The sequence below is a fragment of the Zonotrichia leucophrys genome, chromosome 18, assembly GCF_028769735.1.
Source record: "Zonotrichia leucophrys gambelii isolate GWCS_2022_RI chromosome 18, RI_Zleu_2.0, whole genome shotgun sequence".
Classification (NCBI taxonomy): Eukaryota; Metazoa; Chordata; class Aves; order Passeriformes; family Passerellidae; genus Zonotrichia; species Zonotrichia leucophrys.
Window position 1 is genome coordinate 5,550,947 of NC_088187.1, and position 26,106 is coordinate 5,577,052.

The window sequence follows — 26,106 nt, forward strand, 5'->3', positions numbered from 1 at the left end:
GAGGGGAGGGAGGGAGCGGCGGGAGGAGCGGTGCGCGCTGCGCGGGGCGGGCGGTGCGTGCGGCGCCGGTGTCGGCGGGACGGGACAGCGAGAGGGAGCGCGAGTGAGTGACCCGAGGGGCGAGGCGGGGGGACGGCGTGGCGGAGAGGGCACGGGGAGCACCGCTGTGTGCGACAGGGACCGTTCCGAGGGACTCTGTGTGCTCCACACCCCTCTGTGTATCCGTGTGACGGACACTGTTCCGAGGGACTGTGTGTGCTCCGCACCTCTCTGTGTATCCGTGTGACAGACACTGTTCCGAGGGACTGTGTGTGCTCCACACCCCTCTGTGTATCCGTGTGACGGACACTGTTCCGAGGGACTGTGTGTGCTCCACACCTCTCTGTGTATTTGTGTGACACACTGTTCCGACGGACTCTCTGTGTTCTGCCTGTGCTCTCCACACCTCTTCTGTATGGCTGTGTGCGACAGACACTGTTCCGAGGGATGCTCTGTGTGCTCCACACCCCTCTGTGTGCGACAGACACTGTTCCGAGGGATGCTCTGTGTGCTCCACACCCCTCTGTGTGACTGTGTGCGACAGACACTGTTCTGAGGGACTCTGTTCTGCCTGTGTGCTCCACACCCCTCTGTATGGCTGTGTGTGACGCTGTTTCGACAGACTCTCTGTGTTCTGGCTGTGTGCTCCACACCCCTCTGTATGGCTGTGTGTGACAGGCACCGTTCCGAGGGATGCTCTGTGTGCTCCACACCCTTCTGTGTATCTGTGTGTGACAGACACTGCTCTGAGGGACTCTCTGCTTGTGTGCCCCACACCCCTCTGTGTGTGTCTCTGTTTGTGTGTGTGTGGGACAAATGCTGTGTCACCCCGTGGGTGCGTTAGTGATGTCCACCTGTAGGTCTGTGAGAGGCAGCCGTGTTTGTTACAACAAACACCTGTGTGTGTCAGTGGCAGGCAGCAAATGTGACACTGAGTGTGCCTGAAGCGTGTGTGACGCTGTGTGTTTGTCACCTGTTTGTGTGTGCAGCGCCTGTGTGAGATGGTGGGTGAAGCACCATGCATGTCCAACACCTACTCTATGACCCTGAATCAGACACTGTGTGTGTTTGGAGAGAATGATGTCTGTGTGAGTGTGAGACACCTCTGATGTGGGACACTCACTGTGCGTGTGCGTTTGTCACACACGATCCAGGGTGTCAGATAAAGACCTTATGTGACACACCTGAGCACGTGTGAAGTGCGTGTGTGACACATCCTCAAGTGCAGCACCTGTGTGAGTGCACACCTTGCTTCATGTGTGTGTGACTGCAGCTCGTGTGTGAATTTCACATGTGTGAGCACCTCTGTGTGGCAGTCTGGTTTGTGGCCTTTCTCCTGGACCTTTCAGAAGGTGGCTTTCCATGTAGCTGTCCTTCATTTAGCACAGATGGGAGCTGAGCTCTGCAGGGTGTTTTATTAGGATTCTTTCAAAAATTTTCAGCCTTTTTTCACAGTTCTATTTTTGATTCTCTGGATTGTGATGAATTGCTTAAAATCATCCCCTTTTGATATGTATTTAAACTGATAACTACTGATCTATGATCCATTATGTGGTATTATCACAGCAGCTGTGCCTTGCTTGGCAAAACTGCACAGACCTGATATCATGGCACACATCCAGGTACATCTATTAGCAGTATTCTCTAACAATGCCATTTATAGATGGCAAGAACTGAAATCAAAACAAAATCCTCTCTTTTTCTAAAGCATATACAAACCCAGCTTTGCTATGTTGCAACTCATATCCACATAGTTTAAAGCATTCACGTAAAATAATTTATTTTGGTTTGAATATTGCATTTCTTATGTTTGATGTTGACAGAATGGTTCAGTATTTTCTTTGGTTTATTCTTTGATATTTTCTTCCTCTACTTTCAACTTGGTTTTTTCTCACTATCTCCCTTTCTAATATTTTTGCAGGCTCCTGTTCTTCTTTGCAGGACCTCTCTTGATGGGAAGGCCTCTAGCAGTCAGTCCTAGGGTTGTCTCCTCCCTGAAGCCTTTACAAACTTTAGCTTTTTAGCAGGCAAACCCAAATGTAAACACTTGCCTAATTTTTATTTTAAATTTTCTTTCTAATCCTGTTACTATGGCTTGCCTTTGGCTTGTGTACGAAGTCTGTAAGCTGAAAACCTTTTAGTCACTGGAGGTAAATATCTCTTGAACAGTTCCATAAATAATCCTCATTTTATGTTGGAGATAATGACCAGGTTGGGCTCTCTTGAGCTGTGTCTAGTTCTTCTCCTCAGCTTGCAGGATGGCTTTGCTTCCTGAGCAGAGAGCAGCTCTTGCCAAAGGCTTGGCTGGACCTGTGCTTGCTTCTGCATCATGTAATATCTGTGTTGTGAAGGATGTTAAATGGGGACAAGCTTGGTGTGTGAGGAGAATTATTTCTGAGCATAGGCATCTTTTTATCTAGCATATCAGAGCCAGGGTTATGATGAGGTACAGAAGCCATCCCAGAACAAATCCTAGTGTAAAGAAATGCTGTCTGGGAATGAGAAAGAGCCAACTTCATATAACACTGCAGAAAACCTCCACTGTGGTCGTCCAGTCAGAGAGAGAGAGCTCATACCATGATTTCACTGCTTGTTCTTGGGCCTTAAAATGCCACCACTGGAACAAGTCCTGTGCAGATGGGCAGATTTCCTGAAGAGGGCCCTAAGAACATCCTGGGAGTACCAGAAGAAGGCTCACACCTGACACCTGTAGGAGCAGCATGGTCAATTTTTTTTTTTTTTGTTGTTCAAAGCAGTGTTTGATAATCTGTCTAGCCTGTGAAAAAGATCTAAATGACTCCAGCTGTCTTCTCAGAACAGATCCTGCAGAGCTCCGATGAGAATGGGTTAGCACAGGTGTATGGGAGAGCTTGATAACCAAGATGGATTGGAAATTCATATGAATGATGGATTGGACATTTTCATGAATAATTGATTTGCCATACCTGCTTTCAAGAGGCAGCACCACCACATCTTCTGAGGCCGGGAACCAGGAAAGAAAGAGACTAAAAAGAAGCCACATGCAGCACTGGATCTTTAAATGACCTTTGATATCTAAGAGACTACAGAAATTAATTCTGGTTTTGGAGAGCAAATGTTCTGAGCGTGTACACAGAAGATACTTTCAGTTGTTAAAAGGCTTAAAAGTTTTTGGTGGAAGGGGCCATTCTCAGTGCTTTAAACAGTCAAAATACAGAACAGATCCAGGAGCTCAGAACAAAACTTCATCTGGTCTACAGTCTCGTTTTGGTCATTGACTCACAGAGAATGAATGTCCTAGACCAGACACTCATGAGAATCACATTTGGAAGTTTAGGCATCCAGGACTTCAAACATTCTCAGCAGAGGACTTGGATTTATGAGTCATGTTCATCTGATCAAATATGTGATTCAAACATGAATTTTTTAAAAAGCGCCAAAGGCTACAGCTTGGCTTTACCTTTGGTTTCTGCTTTTAGAAGTTTTTCAGATGGCTCTGCTGACCTTGGAATTCCCTTTGTACAAGTTCAACCCTGAAAATGAAGTCAGATTTGCAGTGCCCTGCCTGGCTGTGGTTGTAGTAAAATTTTGTGATGTTCCAAGGCAGGTTTAGTCATCTTTGTCTAAGTAGTGCCCAGAGCTGTATCTACTATTTTAGAATCAGACATAAACAAGTGTATTCTCTGTCTATAAATGGACAGGGGTATTACATGAACAACAGCTTGTGGTGATTCACATGGGAATCAACTGGATGTTTCTGCCAGAATAATTCACCTGGAGAGATGACTGCTTCCATTCACTTCCTTTCTTGGAAGCAGGCTGAGAATAACAAACTGTTCCGATAACATCAGCCTAATTCCAGTCAACATATTTCCTACTGAGAGGCAGGGCAGGCCCCACCCTGCTGCATGACAGGCAGTAATTGGGCCTAGAAATGTGACTCATAACTCTGACACTTTGCCTCGGAGTTAGGTGTCAGCAGCCGCCAGTTGTCACAAACCCCTCTTTGAAACAGTGATGCCAAACCTTCTCTCCAGCAGTTCAGTGTTCACCTCTCACTTCTTGGGGCTCTGAAAAACCTCAGTCTCTGCTGTGTGTTTCTATTAGATGGCTGCAGGATTTAAAATCAGAGTTTCCCTCTGTCTTGCAGCTGTTTCTCTTGCTGCAAACTAAATATTTGGGGCATCCAGGGCACTTCATGGTGGTCAGGGTGCCCACAAAGAGAGGACAGCCTCATTTTAGACCACCTCAATGATTTCTAGGCATTTATATTTGTTGAAGCAGATACTGCTGTAGCCTTGTCCTCTCTTCTTCCAGCTCTATAAACACTAGGCCATTAAATGTTTAATGGTTTTGGGTTTATTGAATGTTCAACTATTTCATGCTAAATGGAAAAGTCATTGAAAGGAAGAAAGGCATTGTCTATCAGTCATATAATCGCAGTATTAATAACAATAAGCTGTGACTACATGGATCTCAGCTTCTAAGTTAGACAACAACATTAGACAAATAACTCTGGATCTGTCTGGTTTATTATCTTGTCTCCAGCAATATCATACAGCAGAAATCTAGGGAAAAGGACAGGTAGAGAGAGACCTTTCTGAAAACACCCTCTTCATTTCCAGAAAATGGTAGCTCATGTCTTCCCCAGTTAGAGGTAGTATCACATCATTCCACATTCATCTCCATTATTGAGGCTAGTCATTTTTTTTTAGGCCATGCAAACTCTTGGCATGCATAACATTCTGTAGCAAGGGTTTCCAGTGCAGGCATGGTATTTTGGAGCCTGTCCCTTGTTTGTTTCATCTGAGGATTGTGCTGGCCCACAGTCATAGGCTCAAACCACCCACAGTGACCTTCATCCCCTAAGAGCTGCACTGGAGTCCAAACCTGAACCATGACTCTGAAATTTACCTGCACATGGACATGTGGGTGTGAAGGGACTGAGGGGCTTGTCCAAGATTACATGGAGAACCACTGGAAAAAAAGGAAAACATCTCAAGAGGACTCTGATGAAAGCACCCAAACTTTCCTTCAAATGTCTTTCTCTCTGGCTTGGTATCAGTCTTAGTGCTACAATTTGGGCTTGCCAGATAATCTGCAGCAGCTTGCTGGATCCCAGAGTGTCTGATCTTCTCTTTTGAGCCCATGGAGAGCTAGGCTTCTGGCCAGCTAAGGAGAACAATCCAGGCAGGCAGCCCTCTGGCCAAACTCCCTCTGGGTGTGCTAGCTTGGACATTGATATTTCCCTGACACTAAGCTTTCCTCTTCAGCATGAATTGTTCATTACTTGAATTCCATCAGGGATTTCTTGTGTCATGAAGGAGTGGAGATTCTGCCTGAACACACTGAGCAGGACTGACTGCTTTCTGTGGATGAAGCTGTTGATGTGTGTGTGTGTGCCTGTATCTGCAGGACATAGATGTCTCAGTGTTTGCCTCTCAATGGTGCCTCTGTTCTACAGCCATCTGTGGATAAAGCTGCTATTCTGCCATGAACAATGACTCATACAGGAAAGTCTTGAAGAATTAGGCAAGAACTGTGTTCGTCCTGAGGACTATTGAAGATGAGGATCCAATCCCATAAATCCTTGGAAAAACTCAGCCTTAGTTTTCCCTTGACAGCTTTAATCTTTAAAACCTGCTCTTGCTGATACACATTTGCCAACAGCAGGTTGGCAGCAAACTGTCTCTGTCAGTGGGCATCACACATCCACTGCTTGCCTCTGAGCCCTGCTCACTGTGACCAGCTTCTCCTCACTCCATTTTCCAAAGAGGATTTTACTGGTGACTCTTCCATCTCCTGTATTCTCCTGAGCCCCCACAGATTATTGTCTCCAGTCCCTTTTCTTGTAGGGTCACTATTCCTGACTTTCTGCAAGCTTCACCTGGACCTGGAGCTGCCCAAAAGCTCTGTGAAGGCTGTAGGGACTATCTGGGTATCAAAAAATCACAACAATCTCTGCTTCAAATATCTAGCCAGGTTTGGGTACTCAGGAAAGAGGTGAAAGGAAGGAAACATCCAGAGGGTTTTATCAGGCTGTCTCCTGTAGGCAGAATGAAAGCAGAAGGAAGAGTTTCTGAAGATCAATTGTGCTTCTCCAACTAGTGGGGAAGGTTCTAGTTTGTGGCACCACTGTAGAAAGAAAAGATTGCAGGGTTCTTATGTTGCAGAAAGGAAACTGTCTGAGGAATGAAGATTAAAATGATCAAGAAAGTTTAGAACAAATGGACATATCCTCATAATGTAATTATAAGGAAATTCCAGGTGTGTAAACCATACATACAAAAAATAAACACAATAAACACAAGTTTTCAATTGGGCTAGAAGTTATTTAGGAATTTTATTCCCAGATTTTGAAATTTCTCTAGGTACCAGGCCTGTGCTTCTCGACCTTTCCAGTGAATTGATCAGTCCTCAAGCTGCAGAGTGCAACTTCCTTCCTGCTAGATTAGTGAGTTCAGCTGGGTCAGTGAAGAATGTGCATTGAAATCCCATCTCCTGCTCCAAGCAGGGCTAACTTCCAAGCTGGCTAAAGTCACTCCAGGGTCTTGACCACATGTATCCTGGAAATCCCATGGAGATTCTAAAACCTCCTTGGGCAGCTTGTCCCAAGGCTGCAGCACTCTCCTGGTAAATGAGGTGCTCCCTTTGTTGGGAAAAGAATTTTCTAGCAGGCAACATGAGCCCATTGCCTCTTGTCCTTTCACTGTGCACTTGCAGGAAAAGCTTGGATGTGTTGGAATTTTATCCCCCCCCTTGCAGCAGCATCTCTGCAGTGCGATCCCCCAGCCTTCCCTAAATTCCCACCTCCTCTCCTCACCCAGCACAGGCTCCTGCTGGTCCTGGGGCTGTGCTGGAGCCTCTCCAGTGAGTCAGCATCCCCCTCACAATGGGCTGTGTGTGTGTGAGAGCTGCACAGAGTGCTGCAGATGCAGCTCCCCCGGGGCAGGCAGAGGGAGTGACCACATCCCTGCACTCTCTGACCACTCGCTGACCACTTGCTGGTGCAGTCCCGTGACTGGTGGGTGTTGCTGCTGCAGGGGTAGCACTGCTGACACAGGTCCAGCTTGTTTTCCACCAGAATCCCAAGGCCTTTACTGCATGGCTGCACTCTGCTGTCAGTCCTCACTCTGTCCTAATGCATGGAGTTGTTTTGTCCCAGGTTAAAAAAAAATAAAGAGGTTGTATTTTTCACAGAACAAATATATGTGGTGAATTAAACCAGATTTATCATGGGATTGGAAAGGGTCAAACCCTGAGTCCTCTTGTGCTGATGCACAAGTACAAATCAAGAGTGGCACATGGGAGCAGCATTTCAACCTGAAAATTGGGGTTTTCTGCAGAAAGTTCTGATGTCAGTCACAGATTTAAGCAAAGGGGCTGTTAACTCTCAGCACGAGTTACTCTTTTCCTACAGGCTTGAAAGAGAATCTTGTAGGCCCCTGGAATGAATCCCACTTCTCTCCATTCCCCCAGGACCTCAAAGGAGGAGCAGGCACCATGCCTAGAGGGGATGAGCTCCGTGTGTGCATGGTGTGGTTTTAAATCAGCATTTTAATCCTTCTTTTGATTAAAAATCCTCCTTTGCAGATAGGCAAACTTGCAAGAATTATCCAGGCAAACTAGCAAGAATTATCCTTCAGATACATTGAGATAGGACACAGCTCCATCTCCCTTAATCAGCTACTTTGTTACTGTTCTAAAATAAAGAGTCCTTTTTTAATTTCCTAGTAGAGGAGATATTTATATTTCGTGTCACTTCTGGTTTGACTAAATGAAAAATAGTACATTACTTGTTCTTAAAGAAATAAATAAAGTTCATTTTATAAACTTAGCAGTTATCTCATTTCAACTTCCTTCCAGCTTTCCACACTTTTTTTGAGGGACAAGCAAAGGACTCAGAGGGCTCTGGAAGTCTTATGAGGACTACGAAGCACATCAGGAAACTTCTGGGAATGCAAAGCATTACTCAGACAAAGGCTTTATAAATATGTTTTCAGCCTTCATCACAGCAGAGCAAAAAATAGCCCCAAGAACACTCTTGCAGAACCAAACTCCCATGCAGGAGCTGTTTCTCCTTCCTGCAGTTTTTTCTTCCTTTATGCACAAACAGGTTTGTGTTTAACAAAAGGCTAAACCCTGCTAATCTGCTGATTTGCCAGCCAGCCCTGTGCTTATCACAGCAGTGTTTGTTGGCCGGGGCAGAGGCAGTGCTAACGTGCCCAGCTGTGCTGTGAGAGCATCATCGTGTGTGTGTCATGTGAGACAGCGAGGGCAGGACCTGCACCCGGGGCTGGACACAGGGAATGCTGTTTGTGAGCAGCTGAGCACGCCCATCCACCCCAGGATGGACACAGGGAATGCTGTTTGTGAGCAGGCTGAGCATCTCTGACAGCAGCTCCTGCCACACTGCAGGATGGGCCAGCCAGAGCTGGGGATGGCTGGAACCAGTTGTGGGTGTCTCTGGGTCTGTATTGAAGGCACTTGAGACAGTAATTCATGTTCAGACTCAGGTGTTTGTTATTTCTTATCAGTAAAACGGCCTCACAACCATGAGTTCAACAGCTTTACATTAGAAGGCACAAAATGGCCAACAATCCCTTGGTACAAGGTCTTTTAACCCTAAACTATCCAATTAAGAACTGACACCTGGATTATTTTCACTTTTAACCCAAAAACTGATCCCAAAGAGCTGCAATATGGACTTTTCCACCCAATTACAAAATGCCTCCCAAACCCATGGAGAAGGAAGGAGAAGCATGAAGAAGAAACCCAGGATGACACCCTGTGCCCTCCATCTTGCTTCCATCCACACCACACTAAAAATCCCAAAACCTCAATTTCTCACCAAGTGATGCACCTACACTGCTCTCTATAATCTATTTCACACTTTTGTGGGTTCCAATCTATTCTGGAGTTTAGGAAACTTTCTCCATGGATGAGGGTCAAAGTCAGTGCTGGCCTGGAGGTCAGGGCACCCCAGAGCAGACACAGAAATATTCCCTGTGCTGCCCTGGGTTTGCACAGATGGCAGGTAGCCATGGAGCTGGGGAATGAAACAATGGGATGATTTTTGTCAGCTTGACAAACAGATCATTGCTTAATGGCAGGGCCCTGTCCAAGGGGCAGCAGCAAACAACTGCCAGGGAGTTCTGACTGGCACAAAGGAGCCCAAATGTGGATGGGAGGATGAATGGCCAGTCAGGAGGCATGGGTGACAGCCAGCTGTGATGACAGGGTATAAAACACAGGACAGAAGATGACAGAAACCTAAATGGTAAACAACGTATGGGAGCAATTTAACAGATAAATACACAGAAGAAGAGAAAGGAATGATGTGAGAGGAAGGGACACAGAGTGCTGCATGTGCATGGGAGGAGGCAGGAGCCTTGGCTGGGGTGACCAGCAGGTGTGGGTGATGGCACTGGTGCCTGGAGACAACAATGGGAGTGAGGAGAGCAGCCAGAGCCACTGCTGCTGTGGCTGTCACTTGGGCCACCGGGCTGAGCACGGGGCACAGCCCAGCATGGGCACGGCCAGGAGCCAGCACTGCCTGTGCCCTGGCACTACCCTGGCACTACCCTGGCACACCTGCCAGCAGCGTGGGATCCTGTCCCTGTGCAGGAGCCATTCAGAGACACCGCGGGGAGCCCCTGGGGCTGGCGGTGCGCTCCCAGCACGGGGGATGCTCTGTCCTCTCCGGGACAAGGAGCGGCTCAGCAACCGCGTGTCTGGGGCATCCCGCACAAACCGCACCTCGCATCCCCCGCACCCTGCACACCGCACCTCTTGCACCCCGAACCCTTCAGTATGCACAACCCGAACTCCTCAGTCCTCACATCCTGTATCCCCTGCACCCCGCACACCCTGTACCCTCCGCACCTCTCACGTTCTGTACCCCCCGTAAACCCTGTACCCCTGTACACCCCGCATCCCCCGTATCCCCCGTAGTCCCCCGGACCCCGCACCCCCCGCGGGCCGGCGGTTCCACAGCGCCCCCTCGCGCCGCACCGGGGCAGCTGCGCCTGGCTGCGCTCCCGCCCGCCCGCTGGCACACAGACAGACACACGGACACGGACACACGGACAGAAGGACACACGGACAGCAGGACACGGACAGACAGACACGGACAGAAGGGCACACGGACAGCGGGACACAGGCGCACGGACACATAGACACACGGACGAATAGGGACACACAGACGGACACACGGACACATGGACACAGACACATGGACGCAGAGGGACACACATAAGGACACACGGACAGCAGGAAACGGACACACGTACACACGGAAACAGAGGGACAGACGGACGCGGACAGCAAGACACAGACACGCGGACAAAGGTGTGCACGGACATCAGAGGGACACACGGACACATCACATGGACACACATCAGAAGGACACACTAGGATACAGGCACAGATGCTGAGACATGGACAGACGAGGACAGACAGACACAGATGGACAGACACAGGGACACACAGACACACACAGATAGACAGACACAGACACTTGTCAATCTTGTTCTCATAGTGAATCAACAGTCCATATAGTCACTAAAGCATCACCCAGGTTTATTTTATATATATATATATATATATATTTATATTTTTTGATATATATATATATATAAGTATATATATATATATATATAAGTATATATATAAATAAATAAGATTTCTCACAGCTTCACCTTAACACTGGCTAAATATATCAGTTACACACAAGCACGCCGGGTTACTTGAAGAAAGTAATGGATATCTGCTGGATCCACAGAAGTCTTTATCAGGAGGGAGCGTGCCGCAGCTCAGGTCAGGAACCTCATTTCTCTGATTTCTAAGTACAGAAAAAGGAAGATAATGTAGAGGGTACTGGAGAAACTGAGTTATTTGTGGTCTTGTTTCAAGTCTGTGGCTGTTGCAATTGTTCTGCCATTTTATAATGAAGAAGTAATATCTCCCAGTTGTGCTGAAAGACCTGGATTCTTAGGGTTGATTGTATCTGGTCTGATTCCAAAAGAACTTGCAAAATGCAGTGGCTTTGAGTAAGTGACTGTCCCAGATTGCAAGACAAGATGTATTCTATTTGTATGGCATCTGTATGGCAGCTGTCTTCTGTTCAGTGGGCAGTTTTCCTTATCTCTTCCACACCCAATCCTGCCTCAGGGGAGACATCTGCTGATAACAGCAATTGAATGTCCCTGCATGGCTGATAAGAACTACAGCATCCCATTGGGAGATGCTCCACCCAGGGGGAGGAGCCAAGAATTCCTACCTGGATATAATCTGGAGATTATGGAACACCAGCACAGCTTCTCCACTGGATTCCCCAGAGGAACAGCAGCTGCCTCTGCCCCTGGATCTTCAGAGGAAGAATACATCCTTCTCTCCAGGATCCCTGCTCCAGCAGAACCAGCCCTGACACTGCAGGAGGGCTGAGCCACAATTCCAATGGGACTGCTGCCAACATCCTGACCCACAGGGTGTCAGGTTGGGTTCTGACTCTGGCAGTGTTGGTCTGGTTTACTGCATTGTTTATTTTCTCTTTTTATTTCCTTCCCTAATAAAGAACTGTTATTCCCACTCCCATATTTTTGCCTGAGAGCCCCTAATTTCAAATTTATAGCAATTTGGAGGGAAGGGGTTTACATTTTCCATTTCAGGGGAGGCTCCTGACTTCCTTAGCACACACCTGTCTTTGAAAACCAAGACAGTGACAATTCCTGGCCTTTCTTTGTGAGGACACTCCAGTGAAAGAGTGGGAGGAACGCAGCTGTGGCTGTTTGGACAGTGACCAGCAGCACAGGAAGGTCCCTCTCTGCAGCCTCCAACTCACCTGGCCTTCCATGTCCCTGCTTTTGGCTCTCAACTTGTTCACCTGCCCTTCAGCAATGTCAGCTCGTTCCTTCGCCTCCTCCAGCTCGTGCTGCGCCTTGCGGCACCGCGAGAGATTGAGGTTTGCCTGCTCCTCCTGAAAATCAGACAGCATTGGCACAAATCACACTGTCCTGCTGTAGGAATCCCTGAGAATCCATAAAATTGGAGGGCTTTGGGAAAGCTGCAAAAGGCAGGCCTCAGAGACAGCAGAACTGTGACTAGAGCTAAGCAGCAGACATGAGATTGGTCAGCAGAAAAATTATGTAAGAAGTAGAAAAGTAAGGACGAATAGAACAATGGTCTGTGTATCAATGCTTGTCTAGAATAACTCCCTAAGCTGCAGAAAAGTTTATCTAGTGAGATAATAGGAATTTCTAAGCTTAATAATGGAGCTCTGTGCATTGTGTTTTAAGGCTCACAAGCAGATACTGTATTTGAAATAAGCAAGCATTGTTTAACCAGAGGTACCTGTGCTTATGGTGGTGGGATAGAGCTACTGTCAATGTGCTTTTGCTTTGTGTGATTGGTCGAAAGACTTTTTAAGTGAGTTGTAACATTAAGTTCTTTGTCTGCTGCCTGGGATGTGTGCTGATGGCATCTTCCCATTGTCACAACCATGTAATGAGACTGATGCTGGAAAATGAAACAGCTCAAGGCACGTTCCCAGCAGTCCTGTCCCATTGGTGATTTGTACAGAGACCCCAGGCAGTGATACCCTGCCACCACTGACACCTGTGCTGGCCTCACAGTTATAGCCCTGCATTGCCAGTACTCTGTGTTTATACCCAGTACCATCCACAGCATGGCCACCTTGGGGGCAGAACAATTACCCCACTCTGTTCCAGATGGGAAAATTTGCTTGTGCAGCTCCAAAAGTGCACCAGTTCCAGGAGAACTACAGCTACACCCGCTCTGCTGTGAGCCATAATTGAGAATATTCTAAGGCAGTGTGGCCTTGGCTGCCCTGTCAAATTCAGTATTCAATAATTTAATGATCTAGGGAGCCCAGCTTTCAAAAATCTCCCCACAGGCGCCACTGAAAAGAGTCCTCCACTCACAGCTTCCTCAGCCTGTTTCTTGTAGGCTTTCACTTTCAACTGCAGCTTGTCCACCAGGTCCTGGAGCCGAAGAATATTTTTCTTATCTTCCTCAGACTGTAGGAAGTGAAAAAGGAGTCAGCCTTGCCAGCTGAAATGAGGTGGCCCACGTGGGAGGGGGGAGGATGTACCTGGTAGGTGAGCTCCTTCAGCCTCCGTTCGTACTTGCGAGCTCCTTTCAGGGATTCTATTCCTCGTTTCTGCTCAGAGTGAAGCTCATTTTCCAACTCGTTAATCTGGAACACAGGATCATGGTGAAGATGGCAAGAATGGCTGCTGATCCTGCTGTCCTGCAGCTGCTTCTTGGGTCTAGATTAGCTAAAATGTCCTCCCTGTGTTATGTTGGTGATGACAAACTGTGTGAATCCATAGTTGTTCATAAAAGGAACTTAGCTGTGCACATCTAGAGCATTTGTAATCAAAATCAGGCTTAAATCTGCCAGAGAAGAGGAAATTGAAACAGGGGAGGGGGGGTTCTACGAATGCTCACCAGGTAAATGGGAAAAATCTGTTTTATTTTGTTATCTTTGGGAGTGGCAGTGGTAAATACTGTTTAGGGACAGCATGGAAACCTGGCTGCTGTCTATTCCCTTTCCAGTTGTCCAGCTTCCGCAGGCATTGAACTAGAGATGTAAGGTGGAATATCTATGCCTGTGCCCCTCTGTAAATCTGCTGATTTCTACTCCTTTTTTGTACCTTTTACCAGCTGCCTCTACAGCCTTCCATGGTGGCAGGTTTCCAAATTTCACTGCCCACTCTGTAAAGTATTTATTTTTATTTATTTTAAAGGTGAAGATGGGCTGGTCTCTACCAATGTTAAAGTCCTAGCCTTGTCAATTCTCATAAAGCTTTATCTTGCAGATCCTTCTTGAGCTGCAGAGACCAGAACTGCACGTGATATACTTAATATAGTGGCAAGAATGTGTTGCCATACAGCTCTGTCTGGTTTTCCTTGCCTTTCCTAATGAAGCCCACATTTTTTTCTGTTTTAGGTTTTCATTTGTATTGCACATTCAACAGCTTCTGAAGTGCATCCATTACCAGTTCCAATTTCATCCCCAAGTAAATACAACATAAATTATTTTTCCCTAGACAAAATCAACATCTATGTCTCCCTGATGTGCATCTGCCCCCATTTTTGCCCACTCAGTTGTTTTGAGGTCACTCTCAGATTCATCACCCACAGTGCAATATTTGTCTACTCAGCACAGCTCTCACCCAACCTGCTGGGAATATCTGGAGCTCTCCCTGTTTCCACCCTTCCAAGAGGTTCCACCAACCAAGGGCCCAGTCAGAAACTTCACCTTAATCTACTCAAATCTTCACCATACCCTGGCCTCCAGCTTCTGGAGTTGTTTCTTCCCTCCCTTCAGTGCCAACTGCTCAGCCTCATCCAGACGGTGCTGCAGGTCCTTCACTGTCTGTTCCAGGTTCTTCTTCATCCTCTCCAGGTGGGCACTGGTGTCCTGCTCCTTCTTCAGCTCTTCTGCCATCATGGCTGCCTGGTTGTGGACAGTTGTGTTACAAATATTTCCATCCCAGCAGTTCTGGGTGCCTGAGAAAAACCCCCAGCTTCACACTGGTGAGGGACTCTGCGCATTCTCAGTGCCCATGGCTGTGACAAACAGGATCACTCTTTCTCAAAGTCTGTGTTTTTAAAACTGCTTCACCTCAGAGAACAGACATCCTTGATAAAAAGGAAAATAATAATCAAGGCATTCAAATGGATTGGTACCAATGTTCTAAGTCAGTCAAAATTGAGGTGTTACCAGCTAGCACTCTGCATCTCTGGGTTTCCTCATGACTTTGAGTTTCTGGCTATCTGAAATTTGCCAGAGTCAGACTTTTAAGCAGTTTTTGCCAGTACTTCAAACTGCACTGAAAAGCTTTTGCCTGCTGAGGAGCTCAGAAGCTGGGATTTATAGATGTCACCCATGTGACAGAGCAGAGAGGTCAGGGATCCTGCAGCACTGCTGCTGGTGGGCAGGCAGGACCAAACACTGGTGCACCAGGGCTTAATGCAATAGTGTCACCATTCTTCTCTGTTTAATTTTCCTATACCTTTCCTAGATGGTCCAAGGTGCTGTTATTTCTGATAATGTGGAACCTGTAGCCTCATTTAAGTGAAACATTTCTTTTTCTTTCTTTCTTTTCACTTCTCTCTTTTTCTTTCTTACATCTAGCATTTGTATAGAATTGTGTATGATTTTATTCTTAATTTCTGCTTTTCTGTACTGTGTCTGGACAGGCCTTGGTTTAAAACTACTCTTTTTCTATTACACTTTTGCCACCATCTGTTCTATCCTGCCTACTACATTTACTCTGGAAGCAAAAGTGAATGGGTATGGAGAAGGGGAGAGAGAATTCCTCTTCAATACAGACAGCTAGCAGGACATGAGGACCCTTTATGGAGGGGTCTTCTGTGACCCCTGGTAGGGCAAGGTCTGCATGAGGCAGGGACTGTGTGTCACAGATATTTTCTGCTGAAGAATTGGTTCTCCTCCCATCTGACTGCTGCCTTCCTAAAGCGTAAAAGTGACTGTGGTAGCACAAAATGGAAGAGCAAGAGGACTCACATCTGTGATTGCTTTCTTTGCTTTCTCCTCTGCATTCCTGGCTTCCTGAATGCTGTCTTCAACTTCAGTCTGTAAGTGAGTTATGTCCACTTCCAGTCTCTTCTTGGTGTTGATGAGGCTCGTGTTCTGTTGGGGCAATCAGCAGACAGGTCATTCCCTCCCTCTTTACTAATTAGTGTGGGATGAGCTGCTGTCTAAAAATTCAGCATCCTAGAATATTTAATTGATCCTAGTGCCTGTGAATTCCACAATATTTAATTGATCCTAGTCCCTATGCATTCCACATTTGAGGGAATCAGAAGCAGAGAGCCACGTGAGCATGGCTCATACAGGGGCTGCATTTCTGGTGCCCCCCTGAGCCAAGGAGCCCAGAGTGGGGTTGGGAGCCCTGCCAGGCACATGCTGGTCCCTGCCCCAGCTGATCCAGCCCCACCTCATCCTCCAGTTCCCAGTGTCCTCTCCTGTCAGAACTCAGTGCATCCCTCTGGGTGTCCAGAGTTGCTGAAGACCCCGCTGGGGGGCTCAGAGACCCTGGCACACAGCCCAGAGCACCTGGGGATTTGATTTTGACCCCTGGAGCAAGTTACCACCTTTGCATGAGGACCTGAAAGTCACAAAAGTTTAAATAGTATAATAATAAAATTATCACAGGGTGAAAATGTAGATTTTAGGATTTTTGGTATGGGGGTTATGGGGACAAGATGGAGGAACTTGGGCGTGTCCAGCCTTTCTTCTTCTTGGTTTCCATCTTCTGCTGTGATGTTGGCACTTTGGGATTGGTTTAGAGTAGAAGGGCACTGTTTAGGTGATAGGTATTGGGAATTAAGTGTAAATATGTTACACATAGTTTGTAGTATAAAAGGACAACACAGAGTGCCTGTGGCTGCCCTGCTGAGCAGATCTCTGCTGGGCAGAAAGAAAATTTTATAGATAAGAATGAATAAACAACTTCAAGACCAAAAAACTGAAGAGCTCTGACTCTTTCTTCAGATGCGCAGGCTGAAACAGAGACATCCTGCACATCTCAGGGCAGCAATTAACAACTACGCTCTGAGACTCACACAGCAGGTGAGTGTGTTTGTGCCACTCCCATTTGTGAGTGTGTGTTTGTGCCACTCCCACAGCCTGTAGAAATCTCCTGTGGTGCCAGGAGGTGCCAAATACCTGTGAGTGCAGCAGCTGCACCCTCTCACTGGCATCTGTGAGCTCCTGCTCCGACACCTTACGGGCTCGCTCCGTCTGCTCCATGGCAGCTCTCATCTCCTCCATCTCGGTTGTCATCAGACCATTCCTGCGCTCCACTATAGCCAGCTGCTCCTTCAGGTCATCGTTCTCCCTCAGGGCATCGTCTAAATGGAGCTGGGAGTCCTTGAAAGGTGACAGCACCAAATGTGAGACCCAGAGGCGAGCAGAGGGAATGGGAAAGGCTCGGAGGCAGCAGCCTTGTGGTGCCTACCTTGAGCTGCCCTTGCAGAGCTTTGAGGTGCTTCTGTGTCTCTGCTACCTGACAGTTGGCATGGCTCAGCTGGATTTCCATGTCGTTCAGGTCTCCTTCCATCTTCTTTTTCAGCCTCAGAGCATCATTTCTGCTCCTGACCTCAGCATCCAGCATGGTTTGCATGGACTCTAATACCCTCTGGTGATTCCTCTTCAGCTGTTGAATTTCCTCATCTTTCTCTGCAGTCCTTCTGTCAACATCTGACTTCACCTGGTTCAGCTCCAGCTGAACACGTAAGATTTTCCCCTCTTCATGCTCTAAAGAGCCCTGTGAGGGTTGAAATATTACAATTTGTTTCTGTAGTTTCCATTGCTGGGAAATGCCCATGCAGAAATGTGACCCTTTGCAGCTGGAAGAACCCTAACATGGACCTTTAAAGGCCAAGCACTGAAAAGTCTGACTCCTATTCCATACTCACTGTACCCCAGCTAGATATCAAATGGTAATTTAGGAATAATATTCCTTAGGAAAATGCCTCAGATACCACAAGGTCTGGGCACTGAAGGCTTTGGTGATACTGGAGAGACAACAGATCACGAGGAAATATAAAATAGTACAGCCAAGCCTCCTGCTCAGAAGCAGCTTGCCTTCTCTTACATCTCCATGCTGATTTCTGCCTTGTCCCACCCCAGTGACTGTGTGGGCAATTGCCCTTTCACACAACCTTTCCCTCTGGAACTCATTTCCTTCCCTCTGGTGCCATCAAGCTTCAGTTGCAGTAGCAGTGAAAGGCCTGAGGCTGGGTTTTTCTACCCACTGGACAGAAATAAGCACATGGAGAGAATAAAACAGCTGATGCAGCCCTGGCATCCCTTTTAAGAACATATTTTCCAGAGGTGCCTGACTCTCCTTTTGGATTCTAGAATGAGCCAATGTTGATTAATTCAGGATTAGACTGATGATATTTAGATGCATAAATTGGAGTAGATGGATTACATGACCGCAATAACTCTTGCTCCTGCTGCCCACCCATTTAGCGAGACCTAGAGATTGTTTTATACTTCTTTTTCTACCTAAGAGGATTTAAAGAGAAAATAAAGTGAAGCTCTTCTTGATGGTGAACAACAAAAAGACAAAAGGTCTGTTAAAAGTCAATACAAGGGAAATCCTGTCTGCAAACAGGGATAAAAATGTTTAACCCCGAGAATGATGTTGTACTGGAAAAGGTTGTCCAGCAATACTCTGAAATCTCCATCCTTGAAAATTATGAAAACCAATTAGACAAGGCTTTGAGCAACCTAATGTAAGGTCAAAGTTGCCCTTCTTTGACCAGGAGGTTGGCTAAAGGCTTCTAGGGATCCTTTACAAGCCAAGGTAATTCTGTGTGTCTGTGTCTGAGGTATGCTCTAGGTATATCATGGGCAGCTCATGAAGTGCCCACAAAGATATTTTATGGAGAATCAGATGTGGTAATACAGAAGTAATAAAATCTTTTCCAAGAGGCAGTCAGAGAGGACACAGAACAGAAGGCTAGGAACAAATCTGCTAGAGTTTTTAAATTTTAGTGACTTTTCTTCAGCCTTCCATGGAAGAAAATTTAAAGAAATGGTGCAAAATTAGCTCAATTTTAGACTGGGACTGAGGGAGTTTTGTGCATGATAGCACAGCAAAGAATGCCCCTTTGGTATGGCAGGGGAGCAGCCCCTGTGCTTTTTGGTCTGTCTGTGCTGTCTCACTGCACTTCTGGGACAGTTTCAGGATAAGCAGGAATATAAAATATATCCCCAAATTTTCTCTGTTCTCAATTTCTTTAAAAGCAAGCCCCTGACTGAGGACACTTGCCTCTGCTTCTTCTAATGCTGCTTGTAGGTCACACTTTTCTTGCTCAATTTGCTTCTTTGCTTTCTCCAGCCCATGATTTGCTTTTCCAGACTCAGCAATCTGTTCAGTCAGGTCAGAAATTTCCTCTGCAACCAGAAAACACATACTCAGCTCCTCTCAGACAGTGTGATCAGTGGCACCTGCAATTGCTCTTTGGCAATGGGAGTGACAAGAGAGACTCTGGTGCAATGGGATGTATCAGTGAGAAAAATAATACATCTTATGTGCAATCTTTATTTCTGATAACCTGCGCATTCCAGCTCAGTGTGCAATTTGAAAATGAGAGGGACCAACTGAGTGAGCTCAGAAAACAATGTCAACTTCCTCTGGGTAGTGAAATTACATCTCCAGAGACAGTCATGTTTGATTGATCTCTTTATGCTCAGATAATTCCCAGTGATCATTCAGTTCACAAAAAGGATCTGAGTTGTATTTCCTTTCTGTAATTAGTTTGCTTATTAAATGCCAACCCGTTGTGCCACAGCTGCATGATCCTCCAATAATCAGGAGACAGACAACAGCCTGCCAGATTTTTTCTAGCAGCAGTGAGTGAAGCAATCTGAAAAAAAACTGAGTATCATCATAATTTCTGTCTATTCAGTTAAGTTGGTCCTTGTCCATGCATAGGATGACCATGGTGTGAAGAAGGGGGAACATCCTGAGGAAGCAGGATGTTGTAGAAGTGGAAGTGTGTGCTTGCAGGTGACTTTATGATCAGCTGAACAGGAAAGGAAGTAACCACCTTTGTGGGAAAATGCTAAAGAACAAAACCCTGGGAAGAGGCAGAGCTCTGGCAGTCCAGAAATTCACAGTGAATCCAGGTGACAGACACATGAACTCACGCTGGAGGTTCTTGTTCTCCCTCCTGACAGTCTCGGCCTGGTCGAGCATCTCCTCGTAGGCATTCTTCATGCGGAAGATCTCGGTGCTGAGGGAGCGCGACTCCTTCTGGGCAGCCTCCAGCTCAGTCTGGCTCTCCTGGTACTTCTGCTTCCATTCAGCCAGGATCTGGAGGGACAGGAGGAGAATGACCCATTCTGACACACTCCATCTCTGCACCCTTATGTGACAAGAACCCAAGAGGCCTGGCCTATCTTAACAGTCTTGTGCTTTAGACTGTTCTCTGCCTGTGACAATAGCTCCCTGTGATGCATACTCTGGTTGTTTTGGTAAGATTTACTTAAATTTGCCTCTTCAACCAAGACTAGTGCATGCCCCAAGCTTTCAGGAAGGAGTTTGGTTTGACACCAGCCTGAATATAATGTATTTGGTCTGAATAAGGATGTGTGAGGCTTGGTTGTTTTGCAGGAGTCAGTCCCGGACCAAGCCCATCAAGAAAGGTCATTCTCTACCAATTCTCTCCTCAATTTGCTACCATAGACCTGTAAGATCCTTTTTAGCACAGTGTTCTCACTCACACAAGGGTATGCCAAGACACAGGGTTGTGCAGCATCACTTGGTCCAACAGTGCAGATTCTTTTAAATGTTAGTAAGGGAACTTTCCATGAGTCTGAGGCTGGCAGACTAGCACCAGGGTTTCTTAGCTTGCACGGGAGTACTCAGTCTGCTTGACCAGTCTCTCTTGTGAAGACTTCATGTTTTTAAAATTATCAGAAGGCTGATTTATTATTTGCTGTAGTCACTTGGGGTTATTTACACAGTGACTTTGCCATATGTCCCTCTATGAGGTCCTTATAATTTTGCTTTGGGTAAGATGCAATTTATTTTACTGTGAGTGCAGAACTTTGATAATTTCAACATTTGTCTTGTCCTATCAAATATCTAATGGTGTTTTGATCTGGCATGGTCTTTTGAACGAACCTTATCAAAATTCCTCTGCTTTTTATCGAATGCTGCACAGACTGCATGTGACCTCTCCACGTCAATCATGAGATCATCCACTTCCCCCTGCAGCTTCTGCTTTGTCTTCTCCAGTGAAGCACACTTTGCATTGACAGCCTCAATCTGCTCCTCTGATTCCTGCAGGCGCTGGGCCAGCTTCTTCCTGCAGGATGGGACATTCAGCACTGAGGAAAAGAAAATTCTGACCTTCTCAGAAAACGGACATGGAAGGAGTTTGGAATGGGGAAGATGGGCACAGAGAGCAATATATAATGCTGTGGTGCCAGGAGCCTGGGGGTGGCACAGCAGTCTGAAGTGGTGCATAGATTGAGAGGATAAGAGCTGTACCAATGTGGAGAGGGACCAAAAATATGCTTTCAATACAGACAGGGTAAAGAATGTGCTCTTTCAACTACTATGATTAACTCAATGCACTGGAGTTCTTTATGTAGGCACCCCTAAGCCTCCATCCCTACTTCTCCTTTAAAAATCCACTCACCCCCCTTTTCACTTTCAATACATTAAAAAGCATACTGCTCTGCATATTACCACTACAAACATATTCTGGTTTCCTTCAACTCTGCCTTCATTATGCTTAAATATCCTTCTACTTGCTCCAAGCCACCCCTCCACGTACTTGGCCTCCTCGAGCTCCTCCGTGCGCTGAATCGCGTCTGTCTCGTATTTGGTTCTCCACTGGGCCACTTCACTGTTGGCCTTGGACAGGGCTCGCTGCAGCTCCCCCTTGGCCTCCTGCTCCTCCTCATATTGTTCCCGGAGCAAGTCACAGTCGTGGCGAGCGGACTGGAGGGCGTGGGCCAGGGCATTCTTGGCCTTGGCAGTAAAAATGAAACAAGTCGTCAGAATGCGAATAATTTGTGACTGGGTATTTTTCCTCTAGTCTGATTAAATATTCATATCTCCCTGTCCATGTGCTGCAGTTGCTAGAGAGACAGAAGGAGCAAAATGAATAACATTAGGGATTCTGTGTCTCAGGCTTGATGTTGTTAAACAGGGTCAGGTGCTTGCCTGTGGTGGTGTTTGAGGGTCCCCAGGATGAGGGGAGAGACAAGAATCTTGACTCCATCTTTCAGAAGGTTGATTTATTACTTTATATATTATATTGAAAGAAAATTATATACTAAAGAAAGAGAAAGGAGGCATCAGAAGGCTACACAAGAAAATGATAATAAAATCTTGTGACTGACCAGAGAGTCCGAGACGGCCGGGCTGTGATTGGTCATCAAGTAAAAACAACTACATGAGACCAATCACAGATGCACCTGTTGCATTCCACAACAGCAGATAATCATTGTTTGCATTTAGTTTCTGAGGTCTCTCATCTTCTCAGGAGAAAAAATCCTGGGAAAAGGATTTTTCATAAAAGATGTCTGTGACACTTGCCCATCTTGTCTGGGGGGATAACAACTTTCAACCACATCTGCACCAGGTGTTTTAAGCAGAGGCAAAATAAATCCACCCACAGACAAATTGCAAGCACTCCTGCTCTGTTTCCTTTTTTTGGCTGCTGCTGTTTGCTTTGCCTATAGGCACAGAGCTGCTTTCTTTCACTTCTCTCATGTTTTTGATCTTCAGAATGCATGATGAGAAGGGCTTAAACTGTCTTGCTTATTTAATTTTTAATGTCTCCTCACTGTGTTGTATTCCAAGGCAAAGTTCAAAATTTTCACTACTCTGATGTCCCTTCTCTGAGGAGAAATCTCATTTCTTTTAAAATAAATTTAAAATAAATATTATGTTGGCTCAAATGAAAGAAAGTCACCTTATTTTCTTCCTCTAGTTGTCTCTTCAGCTCTTCACTCTGCTGAGTGAAAGTATGTTTGCCTCGAGTTAACTGAGAAATCAAGGCCTCCTTCTCCTCCAGCTGCCGAGTAAGTTCGCCTAACAAGAAAAAGGTTATTTTTTTTACACAGAGATATGAGACATAAAACAAATTAATGAGAGCAGCTAGCCATGTGGGATTGCAAGATATAACATAGTAAATTGAAGGGAGAGTAGTCATTGCATTCCCATTGATGGGAAAAGCTGTGCTGACATCAAAGAAAAGATGAACTGGCCACAAACTCGCATGTTCATTTTGACTGTCAGTACTGCTTCTGGTTTGGTTTTGTGTTTCCTTGGGCAGGTTTCTATGACTGCCACCAGGAGGAGATTCTACATTCTGAGTTTTGTTCAGATCCCCGAATGTTGAATGATGAATATGTCACAAAACACACGGGCATTCAGGCAGTGGAGTGACACTGGAATATTGCATTTGATCAAGGGACCTACCATTCTCAGTCTGTAGGCGTGTTTTCTGTGTGTTCAGATCATTGATGAGCCGCACATGTTCATCATCTTTGGCTCTGACTTCACTGAACTGGTCTTCAAGAGCTCGGCACATCTTCTCCAGGTTACTCTGCAAAGAGGCAGAAAACAAATCTCTCAGTTCACCCATTTGTTCAGAAGAACAATGCTAACAAGGACAAATACTCCTTCCCATGCAGCAACCTTGGCTTTGGAGACAGACTCCACATTGCTGGCCAAGTCATCAATCTCCATCTTCAGCTCACTCTTCTCCTTCTCCAGCTTCTGCTTCACGCGTTGCAGGTTGTCGATCTGCTCGCCCAGCTCAGCTGTGCTGTCCGCGTGCTTCTTGCGCAGGGCGGCAGCCGTGGCTTCGTGCTGCAGCGTGGCCTCTTCCAGGTCACGGCGCATCTTCTGGAACTCTGCCTCACGCTTCTTGTTCATCTCCACCTGAGCTGCTGTGGCCCCTCCTGCTTCTTCCAGGCGCTCGCTGATCTCCTCCAGCTCCCTGGACAGGTCGACTCTCTGCTTCTCGGACTTGGCGCGGATGGCGCGTTCAGCCTCAATTTCCTCCTCCAGTTCCTCTATCCGAGCCTATGAGAGTTAATTGGTTAAAAGAGGACTTTTGGATGGACAGATGTAAAATTATCACTCAGGAATAAAGAGGAAACATTCACTTCCATTTATACTTCTCTTTCTAAAGAGAAGTACTGTGGTATTTTTTGGCGTATTTTACATCAGGAATCATAAATCTAACTCTATGTTTTTAGAATGTTAATTTAATATTTTATGTTACTACATTAGATAAAAGAATGCTATACTAAAATGATACTAAAGAATAGAGAAAGGATACAGACAGAATGCTACAAAGAATGATCATGAAAACTCATGACCCTCTCCAGACTCTTGGCGCAGCTGGACCATGATTGGTCACAGACATATTTTATGAAAAACCTTTTTGCCAGGATTTTTCCTCCTGAGAAGCCTCAGAGGAAAAGAAAAACAATAATTATCTGCTGCTGTGGAATGCAACAGGTACATCTTTGATTGGTCCATGTGAGTCGTTTCTACTTGATGATCAATCACAGGTCCAGCTGTGTTGGGACTCTGGTCAGTCACAAGATTTTATTACCATTCCTTTCTTTGCTGGCCTTCTGATAAAATCCTTTCTTCTATTCTTTTACTATAGGATGCTGAGATGGGAACAGCACCCAGAGTCCCATATTAATGGTTTTACTCATGTGAGGGATAATATTTTTGTAGAATGGTCTAAGAATAAATACCAGTTAATTCTAAGAAACTTGTGCTTGCTACTAAAATTATTAATACCTCCTCCACTTTACCTGAATCTCCTTAATTTTCTTTTGCAGCTGAGAACTTTGAGCCTGCTCATCTTCAATTTTACTTTGCAATTGGCTAATTTCAAAATCCTTTCTATTAAAGAACAAGAAGGCAAATTCAGTGTGGTGAAGATAAAACATGAATTTCAGAATTCAGAGTACAATAAGTCAGAGTAATACTTTTTTAGCCTTTCATCCATTTGTTGCTTATCATTTTCCAGATCCATTATGGAATCCTGAGACATTTTCAGATCACCCTCCAGTTTTCTCTTTGCTCTCTCAAGGTCCATTCGCAGCTTCTTCTCTTGTTCCAGAGATGCTTCAAGCTAAAACACATAAAACATACTTTGACATACATAAATTATACTTTAAAGTAACTATGCTTGATTTAAAAATCTAACTAAGCTGGAAATTGATGAATAGAGAAAATAATCAGGACAATAACCAGGACATCTCCACTTGTGCTGCATTCTCAGCATGAGAGAGGTGTTGACAACTTGACTGTGCACATATGAAATATTGAAACACCAGTTTTTGAAAAAACAGAAGTTAAATTTTCCCAGTAGCTGCAGTTCCTAGCATATAGACTGCTAAATATACACAAATTCCCAGTATTTATAACTTCCTGTAGTATATGTGCACATAAATAACTGCAGCAACCTCAAACTGTCACAGGTCTCCTGCTTCAGCTAATGAGTTAAATCAGATCACAAAAGTCTACAGTGCTGAAATACCCTGTGATTAACATGAAAGTTGTGCTGGATTCCACAATTTCCTGTAAATTAGCAGTGGTTTATTGGCTGAAATTATTAGAACTGACTTGTCTGCTTTAGATGTTGCATATACTCCAAACTACAGATTTCTAGTGTACTGTAATCTGTCACAGCGTTTATAGTTATAGTTAGTTATAGTTATATTTAACCCAAAACCTTCTACTTACATCATCCACTTGCTGCTCCAGTTTGGTCTTGGCTTTGGTGAGGGTGCTGACTTTGTCTTCCTCAACTTGCAAATCATCCAGTGTCTGCTGGTGGGCTTCCTGGAGGGCCTTCTTCTCCTTGGTGAGTTTGGAAATGTTTTCATCCAGAGCTGCCATCTCCTCAGTGAGGTTCTTTACCTGTCAGACAGCCAGAATCCATCCCATGAGGGGATGCCTTGAGAAGTGGCAGACTGAGAACACAGTGACTGCATCCTTGCATGGATGTAGTAAAAATGTTCTCTGCAAAATGTTTCTATTGATTGCCATGAGGGCAGCAGCATATCTCATACCTGAGAGTCTCATCTCTCTGGTCCTGCAGTGATAGGAATTCTTGCTTTAGTTGTTTTTGATCCCCACCCCTATCCTACAAAATTTATAGTGAAACCTGCTAGATCTTTCCTTGCCTCTGGAAGTTTTTCCCATTGGGATTTACAAAAGCCCTCTGAGTTGCTCTTGCACAAGGAATCTCTTTCCTGCATGTATTTGCTGTGAAAACAGCTGTGATTTTTCAGCATGTCATGTTCTTTAAAAAGAGATGATCAAGTGTTAAGCACAGCCAAAAATATGTTAAGTTTTCCCTAAAACTGAAACAAACCATGATAACATGATAAAGAAACTTAATAGAAAAAATTCTGTCAGCTGATTAAGTGAAAATACCTCTCTCCTATGCATTGGACACATCTCACTTCTATTCATAGAACTTATTCTATGAATAAGTGGCTACATTTTTCCACAAAACTGACAA

The 26,106-nt window shown here is 45.5% G+C and overlaps 1 protein-coding gene and 1 long non-coding RNA gene across 2 annotated transcripts in view; one reads left to right on the plus strand and one right to left on the minus strand.

Moving 5' to 3' along the window:
* Nucleotides 1-33: 33 nt before the first annotated feature.
* Nucleotides 34-7,855, plus strand: LOC135455211 (uncharacterized). Its single transcript, XR_010442288.1, has 2 exons — nucleotides 34-2,189; nucleotides 2,796-7,855. It is a non-coding gene; the product is annotated as an uncharacterized LOC135455211 (long non-coding RNA).
* A 2,051-nt stretch (nucleotides 7,856-9,906) lies between these two features.
* Nucleotides 9,907-26,106, minus strand: part of LOC135455562 (myosin-13) — a 29,819-nt gene continuing 13,619 nt past the window's right edge. Inside the window, exons 22-39 of the mRNA XM_064728891.1 lie at nucleotides 25,323-25,499; nucleotides 24,563-24,708; nucleotides 24,386-24,476; nucleotides 23,247-23,636; nucleotides 23,028-23,154; nucleotides 22,519-22,637; nucleotides 21,373-21,569; nucleotides 20,715-20,898; nucleotides 19,736-19,901; nucleotides 18,855-18,979; nucleotides 17,031-17,339; nucleotides 16,739-16,942; nucleotides 15,575-15,700; nucleotides 14,330-14,500; nucleotides 13,130-13,234; nucleotides 12,960-13,055; nucleotides 11,829-11,995; nucleotides 9,907-10,069 (exon numbers count right to left, since the gene is read on the minus strand). Of these exons, the coding sequence (XP_064584961.1) occupies nucleotides 9,907-10,069; nucleotides 11,829-11,995; nucleotides 12,960-13,055; nucleotides 13,130-13,234; nucleotides 14,330-14,500; nucleotides 15,575-15,700; nucleotides 16,739-16,942; nucleotides 17,031-17,339; nucleotides 18,855-18,979; nucleotides 19,736-19,901; nucleotides 20,715-20,898; nucleotides 21,373-21,569; nucleotides 22,519-22,637; nucleotides 23,028-23,154; nucleotides 23,247-23,636; nucleotides 24,386-24,476; nucleotides 24,563-24,708; nucleotides 25,323-25,499 (3,063 nt within the window). The remainder of the gene's footprint in view (nucleotides 10,070-11,828; nucleotides 11,996-12,959; nucleotides 13,056-13,129; nucleotides 13,235-14,329; nucleotides 14,501-15,574; nucleotides 15,701-16,738; nucleotides 16,943-17,030; nucleotides 17,340-18,854; nucleotides 18,980-19,735; nucleotides 19,902-20,714; nucleotides 20,899-21,372; nucleotides 21,570-22,518; nucleotides 22,638-23,027; nucleotides 23,155-23,246; nucleotides 23,637-24,385; nucleotides 24,477-24,562; nucleotides 24,709-25,322; nucleotides 25,500-26,106) is intronic.